Source organism: Haemaphysalis longicornis, unplaced genomic scaffold (genome assembly GCF_048455015.1).
Source record: "Haemaphysalis longicornis isolate Haplotype H1 unplaced genomic scaffold, Haemaphysalis longicornis Haplotype H1 scaffold_9, whole genome shotgun sequence".
NCBI classification, from domain to species: Eukaryota; Metazoa; Arthropoda; class Arachnida; order Ixodida; family Ixodidae; genus Haemaphysalis; species Haemaphysalis longicornis.
The window spans coordinates 18,407,614-18,423,025 of record NW_027526460.1 but is presented as its reverse complement, the minus strand read 5'-3'; the positions used below and the strand labels follow the sequence as shown (position 1 = coordinate 18,423,025).

Below are 15,412 nucleotides of genomic sequence, written 5' to 3'. Positions count from 1 at the left end.
TCGGGGTGCGTGAGAACGTGCACCACTGGTGGAAGAAGCGAAACAATCTTTTTCAACCGCACTGCCAAGCAAAGGGCCTTTGATTTCCACCCTCAGAATAAAGGGGGGGGAATCAAATTTGTGCTTTCTTGCATATCAGCTTTGGCCACTAGATATCACGATGGGCTTTCCAAGTTTTTGCAAATGCTGCAATTGCCAATGCCAAATTAAAAAAAAAAAAAAAAAAAAAAAGAAAGACAGAGCCCACCCCCCAACCCTACCAAGTCTCTTCAACATGCGATGCTGCACACTTTAAACAAACATGAGCGCAATTAACCCTTAATGTACAGTAGGGCCTTTACCAGTCACCAAGGACAATGCCCAATTTGTTAGTGCCCAGTCGTATATTGCAAACAGTTTTGTTTTTGGGCTTTCAGCAATGAAATTTGGTAGGCACACTATAAATGGCATTAACCCTTCGCAGTCCGCAAATATTTTACACTTTCCGGCTGTTCCGGCCCTCAACCACTTTGGCAGTTTTTGGCGCCAAGAATAAAAATACTAACTGTGCAATAGACACTCGGAGGATATTTGTTTTTTCTCTTGCATTCTCCTTGCAACCCCTTTACCAATATTTGAGCAGCGTGTGAAACCGCTCGAAGCAGTTTCCTAAGTGCAGGCGAGGGTTATTACTGCAGGTTTTGCAAAAAATTAGTTTCCCTCCTGCCTCATCTTCTTTTCCTTCTCTACAAGCAGTACAGTCCTTGCTGCTTCGGGGTGGGAGCTTGTCGACAAAATGGCTTGTCCGAAATAGCCTTTCCTCGCACTCCACACGAGCAGACAGGCCCCGCTTTTTGGATCGAGTACTCAATCTACCAGCTGTTGGATGAGGTTGCGATGGTACTGCAGGTTTCACCGCTGTTTCTTCACATGATTCTGCAGCTGTGTGCACCTCGAAATAAAACTATTGACAATAGATACCTCTAGATGCCAGGAAAAATCTTTCGCCACCTATGCATTGTCCTTCAACAAAATGCATAGCTGACAGAGTAATGATTCGCCCGGTGCTGGATCCACCGCCATCTTGGTCTTCATCATTCGCTTCTAACAAATCAGTCTCATTACTACTTGATGGAGGCATGTAATTCTCTTCCTCACTGAAGTCATCATTGCTTTCGCTAAATGCACCACCGTAGAACACTTGCGATGAGAAAACGGCCATGCTTCTCAGTGCACAGCGCGCGCATGAAAATGCTCCGGAATCTAGAAGGCCTGTTCTGAACATTGTGCTGCACCCTAGTGCAAAATGAAGAAAAACCTTGTCAAACAAAGCTCACTTATCCCTCAAGAGATGGTGCATCATGTTTGCAAAGAATTAGCGTACGGCACAGAAAACAAGCGCGAAATTTAACCTTAAACATTCATGTCAGGCATATCCCGACAGTGGACCGCTACGGCCATTTTGTGTTGTCGGGCATGGCCCGACAATAGACCTCAAAGGGTTAAAGGCCAGGTGCCCTCAAATTTCAACTTGGCCGGATTTATTTTGAACACACAGTACGTACCACCAAACCAACTGGGACATGACTGGCAGGCCTGTGTAATGGACCGTTAATCAGTTAGAAACATCTAAAACAGCTCCGTTGCACACAATGCTGTACCTGCCGGCGGATCGCGCAAACAGCCATGAAGCAGAAATGACATGCCAGCCGGCCTGGTGCTTATTCCGCCAGCTAGCCAGGGAAACCGTTCCTAGGCACGCCTCTCCATGGGATATCGCCCGCGCAAAGCTGTTGCACACAGGTTCGCTCAGAGCCTCAGACTGACTGGCCGCTCCTGGTTGCTTCTGTCTGCTCCGGCCACTCGCTCGCCGGCTGATGGCCGTGCTTTTCTCCATTTCAGCTACAAAATCGCCGGTTTGTGCTAGTCATTTGTGCTGCGCACGCATTTATTTCAGCTGCCATATTTTGTATCTTGCAGCCTTTTTAGGTAGACTATTGTAAAGTTCCAAAAGAACACCCTCCCCCAAAACATTTTCTACACCGCTTTTAGTGGGGGAAATATTCAATTTACCAAAAGACCCCAAAGACTGCCCACCCTTTAAAATCGATGGCTTCAGCACCGATGAGGGAACAAAATAAACATGAATAATGTACTCGTGTTCATGCGGTCACTGATTTGTCCTTTCGACGCTTGAGTCGAAAGTTCGCACATCTTGTATTTTTCCCTAGATATACCGTATTTACTCGCATAATCCTCGCACTTTTTTTTCGGAAAAGTCGATGCGAAGATAGGGGTGCGAGAATTATGCGGGGGAAAAAAATCTGGTGCAGTGTTGCCAATTTGCCTTCTGCCAGTCCCGCTAAATGTAGCGGTCGTTTTTTGTATATGTAAGCTCAGTGTTGCCAACAGCAGCTATTTCTTTTTATTTTATTATTTACAACGTAAACAGCCTCCCGTCGATCAGCGTTCATGAAATTGCCACCTTTGCTTTCTGACGCGTGCCCTATCTCGTCGGCGTCACGTGCATGCCCCACACCAGTAAAACGCACGTTGAAGTCGGTGACGCCGAAGTGCCTGCCTGCGGCGCGGCTGCCGTGTTCGATCGCGTACTCTATCGCTTTCAATTTGAAAGCGGCAATGTAGCTGGCGTTCTTCCCCATGGCGAATGGCGAAGCGGCACCAAGCACAAAACAAAGAGATCAAAAAGTTCTCAAAATGGCAGCGAGATATCCACCACTGACGCGAGTGACTCACTGACTGCTGCTGCTCAACGACGGGACCACGGTGGCGACACGACACAACAGCGGGCTGCGCGAACACCGTCTAGTTGCGCGCACGCGAAACATGCGCGAAACCGGCTCAAAGACAGTGTGAGTAGCGTGTTAGGGCGCCTGTTAGGGAGCAGCCATGCAGGTTGTTAGGGCGCCAGGGTGGCCTTGGATACACAGCGCTCACCGCCGAACGGAGAGGCGGCGGGGGAGGGCGCGCGTTGGAGAGCGCGTGCACCATGCGGGTTTCGCGAGCAGGCAACTTTCGCCGCTGCAAAGTTGGGGGTGCGAGGATTATGCGAGGAACCAAAAAATACAAGTTTTGGTGGCTCACATTAGGGGTGCGAGGATTACGCGAGTGCGAGGATTACGCGAGTAAATACGGTATCTATATTTTGGGTGGGCGTTCTTTCGGAGCTTTACAGTACGCGAAAATAAGGTTTCCAAATAGTCGAAATTTTGAGTGCAGTTGGTCTTTAAATAGAAATATAAAGTTTCACCAAGATATATTGGGCTTTTTTTTTTCCTACGACGGTTTACACGCTGCTTACTTTTGACACGCCTAGCATGGTAACGCAACATGCTAGGAAGCTGGGATTACCTTCCATGTTTACCTCAAGATATGGCTAATGTCGTGACAGTCTCTTAATTTTTTTAATCCTTTCATTTATTTTATACGCTCCATCATATTCACTGTTCCAGACTCCACTATAACTTCCGGCGTGCTATTAGTTATGTCATTAAAGAAATGTGAGCATAAATGAAAAATCTAAAACTGTCACGACATTAATCACACTAAGGATTGAAGCAACACAAGCAAGGTCAATATCTATCTGGTCATTGCCACACTACCCTTGTCAGAAATACAGCAGGAGGCTCAAAATACTTATGAGGAAATGGCTCCTAAAGTTGCTGGAGCTGTTCACATTTCTCAATGTGCATGAGCAATACATATTGTATTTGCTGAGCTTGACTGCAGATGACCTTTGGGGGTCTCTGCCCTTTGATTTGGTGCACATGGGACACGCTATTGGCTCCCTGGAGGCCCCTTTGTGCAGGTCTCTAGACAACAGGGGCCCCAGGTTATGTCCACTGCATAGCTATTTTTATTGTAGGCTAGCTGGCTGCCTAATACTGTATTACACTTGGAAACTTCTATGCACAGAGTTGTAATGGTGGCGAGGAGTGAGGCAGTTTTCTCCTTTGACAAATTCCACAATTGACTTTTAGCTTCTGTTTTATGATTTTTCCTGCACCAGCAACTTAGTACTCGTACATTTAGGTGTTCAATGGTTTATATCCAGAGCATCACAAGAATACAAATGAGCTGCTTGAAAGCTTGGTATAACATTCAGCATAGCTACAACTTCAATGCGTGCACTTTCTTTTATGGGCGAAGCACCTTAGGGGCTTGGGCTGTCGACGTCTTTTGTCGTTTCATGTAGCCACAGTACTAAAACACCGGTACACTCATTTTCCAATGCCTTGTGTTAGAACGTTTCGTGCTTCAAAGACATGGGACTTTTAATACCTTTACCCACCCCAACGGCTTCATTTCCATGGGAAAAAACGCCAATGTGTAAAAGATGGCCTAAAGTGCTGAACGCTCAGCATCTAAACCGCATTATGGATGATAAGGTGCCTGTGAACAATGGGACCCCTCCACCATGTGCTCCTGGTAAAGATTATGATTGCAGACTATCTTTGAAAGCTAGGCAGGATCTGGTGGCACTAGCCGAGTGCAAGCAACAAGCCCGCCTTCTCCGGTGCCCAATCAGCGTGTGCCATGTGGCGAGAAAGAGACTTACAATCTTTGAATACACTTATACACTGCATGCTCCACACCTCCTCAGGCTTCACATTAGTGGAGATGGCCCGGGATTTTTCTTTCAGTACTCGTGACATTCAGGCCAACCCAGCGCAGCCAATATGTGCACTGGATTATATATTCATATTGGCTTTAACGATTAATTAACAAAAAGAGAAAAAACTAAATATAAAAAATGCTGCCACGTACAATACATTTTTAATGCCAAGAACAGTATTTCATTGCTAATTCAGAACAATTTGCACAATCACTAGAAGAGCTATGGCAAACATTGTGCATCCTTAAGGATGTCCAGTATGCGTGCTTGGCCCACAGCCCCATTTTCGTGGCACAAGCTTATCGCAACATACCGTAATTTGAGTTACCGCAATCTACCTCACAAAGTCGGTTTTAACGTCAAATCTAACATCGAGGGCACCAATCACAACTACTGGCGTTCAATTGTAACCGGTTGCATAATCAGGCGATGCACCAACACGCCGCTGCAGCGATGTAGTGTGCGCCACAGCTTTCGATGCATCGGTCGTTCTTTCCCAAGGCTAGCAAGACCGCTGTCAAACACATTAATAACTTGGTGTGTGAACATCGCAAATAAGTCTTTATTAGACTATTATTTCACACCCTGGAGACAGGCCACAAAAGTCACGTGCACCATGCAGCGTTCGATGAGCTCCGCCTCTCGAGTCCGCCTCTCGAGCCACCCAACATCCCGTAATCTGGCTCATGGTATCAGGTATTCCCACCGCAATAACATCCGTGTTGAATATTCATCACAGCAGATAAAACGGCTGAACAGAAGAAGCTCGGCCAACCGCAGCAGGCAAAATGAACTCGGAACGTGACCTACGCAGAATGCGCAGCCGCCATTTTACGTTTCCATAGCAGCGCCTGAACAGGAAGGCCGTTCAACACTTCCGTGACCGCGCCTATTTGCGTCGATAGTATGTTATCGATGAATACAAATTCAAATTTTAGTGCTCTCCGAGCGCTTCTGGACAGCTATGCCATTCGAAGGGCTAAGAGGAGGTACGTCATCAGTTTCACTTTTGAGTTTCTTTTCTATGCCAAGAGAGGGGGAGGGGGGGAGGGGGAAGGGGATATTTTTAAAGCTCCTTTGCTGTCGGACACATGTGGTTTCGGTTGCGGCATCGATGCCGCTTTCCAATGCTTCACGGGAACAGCGAATTTTTACTGATCTCGATGAATCTAAGCTGTAATCTCTGGCTGATGGTAGCAGCACAGCCACACAAGACAACTTCTATTCGTTATACTTCAGTATGCATGGTAGAAGCGTCAAATCGCCCCGGAACGTCAGCAGGTATCGGCCGGTGAGTTTCGCTTTCTCCTCGGGTTGTTCTATTGCTGCCGCACGTTGATCAGGGTTCGTACGGGCTTCAAAAGCAAAAATTCAAGGGTTTTCAAGGACTTTCAAGGACCAGATAACCCATTTTCAAGGCCTCCATCCAATGTTTTATCTGAGATTATTTATAACTTTTTCAACACAATTCCAAATTTTGCTATTGCCCAATACCTAAGCACATTAGTTCACATTTAGATAGGCGCTAACGGGTTTGTGAATGCTCCCCCAGCTTTATTTTTTATTTCACAGTTGGTATTTAGAGGTCTTTCTTTTTTCTTGGTGTTTGTCTGAGGCTGTTTGATTTCTAAACTTCATTAAAGTTGCCTGCCTCTTCTTTGTCAGCAAGAGTATGAGCTGAAATTTAAATCAGCAAGTGTTGCTGCAAGGCAGGACGAACTATGTACGCGTCCACCATTTGCACATAAAAGCAAACGCAGATGGAGCGTATGAGGCACAGCAAACATGCAATGAGTGGCCATCCACAGACTAAATGGAACATGCAAGATAGAGAACAGAAGCCGGCTTTCACTGGATTGTATTGGGACATGGATTCTATCGAGGAGTGCTGCTCCCAATGTTGCCTCGTAATAATGACAATCCACCAAACTCGCAATTTCACGCAATACACTGAAACTTGATTATTACAATGTTTCTTTACATTTTTAACACCTAAAACCCACGACAAACACTCTAAATTTTTGTAGAAAGACAGGGCCATTGGTTCTCTCGAGAAAAATCAAGGGTTTTCAAGGACCCTTTAAAAATTCCAGGACTTTCCAGGCCTTGAAATTGACCCTTCTAAATTCAAGGGTTTTCAAGGTTTTCAAGGACCTGTGCAAACCCTGGTTGATGTAAACATATCTGGCCTGTTCTAAAGGTCACAGCTCTTATCCGCAGGGTGTCTGCTTCGTTCGGGCGGGGCCACTTGGCGCCGGCTGCACGGTGGAGCGAGCCAATCTTTGTTACACCGCACCGAGAAACTGCTTCACGTGGTGGCATGATAGCCACTAGTGCTTACATTTTTGTATGTATGTAAATAACTTTTGTACTTACAGAGCTTGTATTTGCAGTATTATTCTATAAGGAACTTGCATTCAAAGTATATTTAAAATTTTTTTAATGTTTACCCTGTGCAAAGTAGCATTGATATTTTCTTCTTTTTTCTTTTTGTTACTTTTTTTTTGTTATAATTTTTTGATAATACAGTGGAACCCCGATAATACGACTTCCAAGGGACCACGTGAAGGTGTCGTGAGACCGGGGTGTGGGTGAATGCCTGCCCAGTAGACTGTCTCTAGCGACTGGTCGCGCTTTCTCGCGTAATTTGCGTGAGAACGCACTAACTTGAGCGTAATTTGCAAACTCTTAGCAAAGAACCCCAGTTTATATATATATATAAAAAAAGCCTATTTTGTGCCCCCCTCCCCTCCACAGCGTCCAAACTAGCCCACAAGCCAAGCGGTGCTACGCGACCCCAGTGCAGTCCGGCGCTGTTTATAGCCCGGCAGAGCCCTGTGCCTCGCGCGCGTGATAAGGCCGACGTGGTTGAGCAAATTGAGGGGAAAAGGCGAGAGTGAAACTGCCAAGGCCAAGCGCAACAAACGATAGTACTAGGTGGCAAAAAAAAAAAAAAAGAGGCGGAAAAGAAAGGATTAGAATGGCCACGCGTCTGTGAAAGACACCAAGAAGTAGACAGTGTTAAGAAAGGAAGAAATTTGTATTGAGCAGGTGAGGAAAGCGGGTGTTCGTCACTGCCGTGGGTTGCATCGAATGTGTTTTCGCATTCATGGGCTCATGGGAGCTTCAGATTCACGGTCTGCCAGCCACCAGGACTTTTGACTTCTTGTGGTTGGTGCGTTGGCGTTCTGCTGCTGCATGGGGCCGGAGAAGGTTATGGGCTTTCAACGCAAACTTTTTAACACAAAAGTGTTTTATGCCTGGATACACCAAGATTTCACTGGCATCATATCCGTCACAGAAATGACGCCAGTACACCTTTGCCAAAGCGACCCACCAGCAGGACGTCGCTCGCCAAGCACACCCACAAGACAGCCGCCGACCCGCAAATCATGCTCAGCTGCAGACTTCGCTGCACATTTCACTTTCGTGTTTTTCCGATTCCTATGACAGAGGAATCAACCAGTTTTTTTTTTGTTTTTTGGCTTAGAGCAATGAAATTTGGAAGGCACACTGGAAATGGCATTAGAGAAATATAAATTTTCACCAAGATATATTGAGTGGTTCTTTTTTTTTTACGAAGGTTTACATGTTGCTTGCTTGTGACAAGCCTAGCATGGTAATGCGACATGCTATAAAGCTGCGATTACTTTTCATGCTTACCTCCAGATTTATGTTGGGACAGTCCCAAAATTTTTTCAATTGCTTCATTTAACACACAGTAACCATACACAAACTGCATTAAAAACAGCCAGAACCACTTTTGATTTTAAATGAATGGAAGCACTGTCGAAATGGCAGTGGTCTTTACTGGAAGCTGCCCTAATATGTAAACATCCGATTGCAGAATTCAAAATGGCCGCCAGAGTCAACGGCAATGGCTCGCAAAAAAGATCTTATTGATGCAATCGCAGACTACTCCGTTAAGCGAGATGAAATTTACGGTCTCGTCCAGGCGCACTCGGCAAAAGCGCGATTTGGATTAAACTTGCCGAGCAGACAATGTAGCAGCAGTGCGTTGGCGTGCACAGACGTCTCTCGCTTTCGCAAAGCCGGTGAACGTTCGAGAACTCCACTCGACTATTCGAAAAATCGAATAGTAGATATTTGATTCGTACTCGAATATTCGAGTATTCGCACACCCTTAGTTGCTAGCTTCATTTCGAAGTCTTTCTTTTTCTGCTATTCATGCGTTTTTGTGAGCGAGCGACAATAAAAAAGGCGACCGGAAGAGGAAGTCGGCCAATCTAACGATACCAAAATGGCTGTGCCCAGTGGTGTGTTTGGAGATGCAGTGCTTCCAAAAGCGCAGTTTTTCTGCCCTCACGTGATTATACTTTATCACCATGGCTGACATAAAGTATTTTTAATGTCACTTTGCGATGATTTTCGGCAGAAAAGCTTTGCAAATGTACAGAATACAAAACATTACGGCCAAATTTGCGGCTTTCAAAAAAACAATGTTTTGGCCATTTTACTAAAGTTAAAAGCTGTGTCCCTTCTTTAAAAAAATAAAAAGGACCACAAATGTCAGCAAACCACAGTTGTGACGGTTAGCAATGCATTTATTGCAACAGAACATGAATGGGACGTTGACAACCCATGCCTCTATGCAAGGCTCGTGCTCTCTAGAAACACTTGTTATTCTGTGACTCTTTCACGGTGATTCGGGCATGAGAGCTGGGGCTTTGTTCAGTAGTAGGAGACACAGACACCACACGGACAAAAGCAGCAACATCAAGCGTCAAAGCAAAGGCTTTTGGGACTGTCCAGCAGCCATTGGTAGAGCGGCAGGGCACGGCGGAAAAACATGCCAGTCCACTGACCACCACCCCCGTCCCAATGGAAGGCACATGCTTGGGTTGCCATAGTGTGCAATGGCTCATACCGCTTGCTGCTTGTCTGGCTTGGCCGCTTTTTTGCCCGAGCCGTGGCTCGAAGTAGACGATGACGAGGAACTGGAACTCGACCTGGAGACCGAGCGACGCCTGGGAAGAACACGGGCAAAGCCGTCAGCACCACAGGCTTACCTGATTTATTCCAATCAATTCAACCATGAATACTGTCAGCCAACTATGTTCAACTCACTAGGCCATATGTTCAACTCACTGAGTTTAAAGGAAAAAAAAAAAGCGTGTTGTCTGCTCTGAAAGCTGCCTTCATCACAGCTTTGCTATTTCAAGTGAGCAGGTCAGTGGAATGAGATCAGGGCTTCAACAACTTACCCTCAAAAAAGTAGATTATTAAGTTGAGGTAGACATGCCCCTCATTAAGTCCATCTCAGCTCAGAACTAGGGGCCATTACAGTTTCTCCTGACCAATGAGCTTCAGCATGGCTGGAACAATTGCAGCGAGCAGACGCCACGCTTTTTACACTTTTAAAATGCTTATTTAGAACTTATCCAGGGAAGAAAATGAGGAGAATTTAGCAAGAAAAGGTTACAAAGCAATTTCATGCCTAAAAAAATTAAAGCAGTTCCACTCAATGTGAAAGCTGTCAAGAGTGGAGCAGTGATTCGCCAGAGGGGCTGTGGTGCCCTCTCTTGACTACTTTCAGTATCAGCCTGGTGTTGATACCAAAAGTAGCCAAGAGAGGGTGCTGCAGCCACTGAAAAGGCATATAAAGAAACACTGGATTGAGATTTTGTTTGTTTGGGCAAATTAATGCGTAATTTCATGATTGTTTTCCTTTTTTTTGCATCATGTATTTATTTGCGGCCTAGCAACGGCAGCCTCCATGGCAACGGCGCAGAGCAAAGATCACCCCCAACACTTTGCATGTGAGTGACTGGGGAGCAATGAGATTGACATCGGCTTCGTCCTGCAAGGGAACCTGGTTCGAACTCAACCAGGGCAAGCAGCGATCTTTTCGAGGCTTCTGTTTTGAGGCTTGTTTGGGTGCGTGATGTCGCATGACTACGGTGGCTAGATACTGCGACCCCAGACGAGCCCTGACGACAAGCCGGGCCCTTAAAGTGCCCCACCCTTTAAATGTCTCGATAACAATTGTGGGGAGTGCAGTGAGAGGGCCCTGCAATTGGCAGGTGTACTGCTCTCCCGATTGTTTCCATCCCTGCAACAGCATGCTGCTGAACGGGAAAACTGGCCCTGATGGCAGTGACAGGCACATTGCCTAGGGAATGCAGCCTTGCATATGCAGCAGCAACGGTAATTTCTGGAGAAGCAGCAGCTGTTGACCCGGTGGCAAGGTCGTCGCGGCTAATGACTAGTAAAGGAACACTAGACCAGAGCAAGCCCTCCAAACATCTACAATACAGAGATAGGCTTCATTTATCAAATTCCGGACTCGAAGCTGGACTCGAAAGGCCAAAAAGGCATAGCAAGCAGCTAGTGGCGATTTTGTTGCATTCTAACATGAATGGCACACCTAAACGGCCACTTGTTGTCAACGGTCAAGGCAGTAAGCCCCACTCTTCACATGGTACTGCATGTTGCTTGTTCAGTACAGTGCAAATAGGAAGGTGCGAATGACCTGAACTACTTTTTCTAACTGTCTTGAGGTGTTCAATGCCAGCATGCAAAAAGTAGACAGGTTGTCTTTAGACAATTGTAGCACTCATCAAGTTGCTGAAATGGTTTACAAATGTGCAGTTGTTTTTTCCCCCCCTGCTAAACGGCCCACCCACTCAACTGTTCAACCGAGGCATCTTATGGAGCCTTAATTAAATGTGCCAACACAGAGAGGCCGATTCAGAATTTGACTCTGAGCTGCCCTTCAAGACGACGCAGGTGACAAAAAAGTCCTTCACAAAGAAATGAACGAGGACCAAGGAGAAAAACATGCAAAAGGTTGAACCTAAGGCATGTTATGGATGGCTCTGACATGATTCTTTTGTTCTTTATGCACACAATGGCAACATGGCAGCCAACCACTTTCTGTAGTGTGAAAGCAGAGCCAACTTTTGGAAATAAATTTGTTCTACAGGCCATTTTTCTGTCTTACCTTCACAGCTTTAATCTTTTGCTGATCGTGCTGATTTTGCTATCGCACAATTTTACTATACGTTCTCAACATCCTGCGACTAAGCTGCACTATTCTCACAGATCAAATTCTAAGCTCCGGATGAATTCTAAGCTCTGTTCTTCAATAACAGCAAAGTCTCGGGTATTCAAAAAGTACCGTAAAACAGGCCACTCCGCCCTTTACGCTAGGCTAAAATTTATGAGTACAAAACTTCAAACCGAACTATCCCAAGCGAAGCATGCATACTTGTCAGGCCTTGCTGAGAAAATAAAAACAAACCCAAAAGAAGTTTGGCAGTATATATAAAAAGTAATAGAAAAGACAGCGATGGGATACCAGTCATTATTCATGATAATATTCTGGTAAAAGATGATGAGGGTAAAGCTGCATTTAACACGCAACAACCGGATTTCGTTCCTCGATACTGCCTAGATCTGCCCAACATGGATGAAATTGATGTGACAGAACCAGGGGTACATGCCTTGCTAGCTAACTTGAACCCACACTCTGCTAATGGTCCTGATGGCATCTCAAATCAAGTTTTGAAAAGTTGTGCGGCTCATAATTGCACCTTTTTTAGTGATAATATTTAAAAAAGCGCTGCATGAGTCAAAATTGCCAAAGGATTATAAAATGGCTAACATAACCCGATTCATAAGGAAGGTGACAGCCAAAGTCAATAATTATCGTCCATTACCCTTAACGTCTGTATGCGGTAAAACCTTAAAGCATATAATTTATTCAGGACTCATTAAACATTCCCGAAACAATGATTTTTTCACTAGCACTCAGCATGGCTTCCGCTCCAGATTATCTTGCACAACCCAATCAACTTAATTTATTCACGATATTGCATTCGGTATGAATAGCACACAAATAGACACGGTATTTCTAGGCCTAAAGAAGGCATTTGACGTGTCGCACACACTTCTGCTGTTTAAATTATCTTATTAAGGAATTCCCAGAGCACTCACTTAGCTGGATTCTACTACACATGCGCAAACAAAGTGTTGTTGTCATTGGTGTGCCGTCCTCACGTGCTGCAGTATTATCAGGTGTACCACAAGGAACAGTACTTGGACCCTTCTTATTTCTTATCTTTATAAATGACTTGTCGGCTGATAATAAGTGCACCGTTAGACTTTATGCGGATGACTGTGCGTTATATCTTCCCGTTATGAATGTAAATGATGCGCAAACCTTGCAGACAGGCCTTGACCCTGTCGCTAGTTGGTGAGACCGATGGAAAATGTCCTTAAATACAAATAAGTGCCTCCATGTACAGTTCATAAATAAGAAAAATAAGCTAGCAACTTCATACTCCCTATATGAAACTCATTTGCAAACCTGTGACAAGATGAGATATCTCGGTGCCACCTTTTCTTCAACTTTGAACTGGTCTGCGCACGTAGACACTGTTGCGACAAAAGCGTCTCGTGAGTTGTATTATTTTCAGAGAAACTTCAAGCTTGCCCCTACGGGGTATAAGGAAATGCTGTACATGACTAAAATCAGGCCAGTCCTTGAATATGATTGCCAAGCATGGGATCCATTTACTAAAACAAATATTGACGAGTTAGAGCGCGTCCAGACACGTGCAGCCCGATTTGTTATGGCAAATTACGATTTTACTGTTAGGAGTACAACTATTGTTAATAAGTTCAAATGGAAAACACTGGCAGCACATAGAAAAATATTAAGATTAAAATTTCTTCATAACATTCTAGGTGACAAGACAGGAATTAATAAGAGCATCTACTTAAAGGAGCCTCATTACGTTAATTTGAGGTGGTGGGATAACACAAGAAAAATCACGTCATATCAGTGCCGAATTAATGTCTTTAAATATTTTTTTTTTTCTCAAACACAATACAAAACTGGAATACTCTCCCCAGTGACATGGTCACGGCAAATAATTTTCACACTGCCATTGAGGACTGTTTTCTAGCTCGTAACAGCAATCTATCACTAACTGTGCTGTTTTGTAACTCGCTGTTTCCACTGTGATGCCAGTTTTATGTGTGATTGCATGACTCATTTTCATTTGTGAACCTCCCTATAATAATGCCATAATGGCACTGTAAGTATTTGCTATAAAAATAAATGAATATTCCACCCCATCCCCCCAAAAAGAAAGAAAAGCAAGGATTAACCTGTAATCTTTTCCACCTCAAAATTGGCCCCTGAAAAGAAAACAGCCAATGGCAAATCAGCTGACACCCTATTAGCAATTTTTTTCCCCAATAAATTTGACACAGAGGATGCCAATAGCCATCTTTCTATGACTACACAGAGCCCAAGTGCTGTCACCACTCCCCCCTCTACCCCATCCCAAATAGTTAGAACCCCTTTGCACAAATAAAGGAACTACAAAATGGTCTCCGACATTTGGTATGTTCCCATGAAACAAACAGCTGTTGCACACCCTTTAATCCTTCAGCGGATGTGTAAGCGGAAGAGCGAAACGAACAATGTCACGGGTAGCCTACCGCCTGTGACGCCGGGATTCGGGGCTCCGGCGGTGGTGCGAAGCGTGGCTCGGCGCGTGGTGCGGGGACCTCCTCCTACGCGGGCTGCGCGACCGCCTCTGGGGGGAACGCGACCTGCGGGAGCGAAAATCGCCAGCGTCACTCAGTGCAGCAGCGAGCAGCGCCCCGTCCCCGACACAGCTGCCGGAGGTCCACACACCTGTGCCGCCGCTCCTTGGCTGGCGGTGACCGCTGTCGGCGCGGCGGGCTCTCAGCCCGGTGCTTTTCCAGGGTCTCCTTCCGGGCTTCCGCCATAGGTGGCGAAGCAACTCTACGAGGGGGAAAGTCGCGGACAAAAATTTTCACCAGTCGTACGTGTGACAGTGCAGACATCGCAAACTTGCTCCAGCCACAAGCCACTCTATCTGCCTCGTTTCGCTGCATCCCCATGCGATGGGTCTGAGCTGTGCTGGCCAAAGTGAATAAATGAAGACGTGATTACTAAACAACCAAAGACAACATTCACACAATTCTCTTCCCTTGCAACTAAATGCCACGCACGCACAATTCATTCTCCCTTAAAAAAAAGCATGAAGGTACAAAGTAAAAAAAAAAGTGCGTTCACTTCATTGTGCTGGCAATGAGCACTTGAAATCAAAATATAACAACACTGCATCCGGGTGGGATAAACATATCCAAAAGTGGAACTTTGGCATTCAATGTTCGCAAAGCAAGGCACGTCAAGCCAATAACACACTCCCTTTTATAATACCTTGACATTACCAGACTGGGCATTATTTGACATGGCTTCTCTTTTGCCATGACACACATGTGCCTATGTTCCAGCTTGACCCGGTGAAAAGGGCTCGTGCATCAAGCCACAGCCAGGGAATCCCGGACTAGGGATCCCCTCTACAGGACGGGTGCCCTAACAACAGCACCTGTTCTTCTCTCTAAAGATTTTATTCATTCATTCACATGCGCAAAAGCTTTAACGATATCACTGCCTTGCGAGATAGCAAAACCCTCACCTTCTTCCTGACACAACACGAAGCACACAACATAGTGTTACAAAATTGAAATCATGCTGCAGCAGTTTACCATTTTCATCCAAAGAAGCGAATTCCATTATATCAACCACCGTATGAAGCAACAATAAAATATGCATTAACCATGAATCATCGCGGCCAATCTAAAGACCAAAACTTGCATTTTCAGGTTAGTCGTCTTTTTTTTTTTTTACGGCTTCATAACCGATCCAGTTGGGCCCACTTAAACCAACACAAAATTTGGTTTTATCTGAGCATGCCTCCTGTAATCTGGGTACAGCTAACATTATATTTA

At 45.2% G+C, this 15,412-nt stretch overlaps 1 protein-coding gene across 10 annotated transcripts in view; it reads right to left on the bottom strand.

Annotated features, from left to right (window-relative positions):
* Window positions 1-15,412, bottom strand: part of Srrm1 (Serine-arginine repetitive matrix 1) — a 310,368-nt gene that overhangs the window by 36,487 nt on the left and 258,469 nt on the right. For all 10 annotated transcript variants that reach the window (XM_077682630.1, XM_077682631.1, XM_077682635.1 and 7 more), the window contains 3 exons: window positions 14,289-14,399; window positions 14,090-14,203; window positions 9,504-9,603 (listed from right to left, as the gene is read on the bottom strand). In XM_077682630.1, coding sequence (XP_077538756.1) covers window positions 9,504-9,603; window positions 14,090-14,203; window positions 14,289-14,399 — 325 coding nt within the window. The remainder of the gene's footprint in view (window positions 1-9,503; window positions 9,604-14,089; window positions 14,204-14,288; window positions 14,400-15,412) is intronic.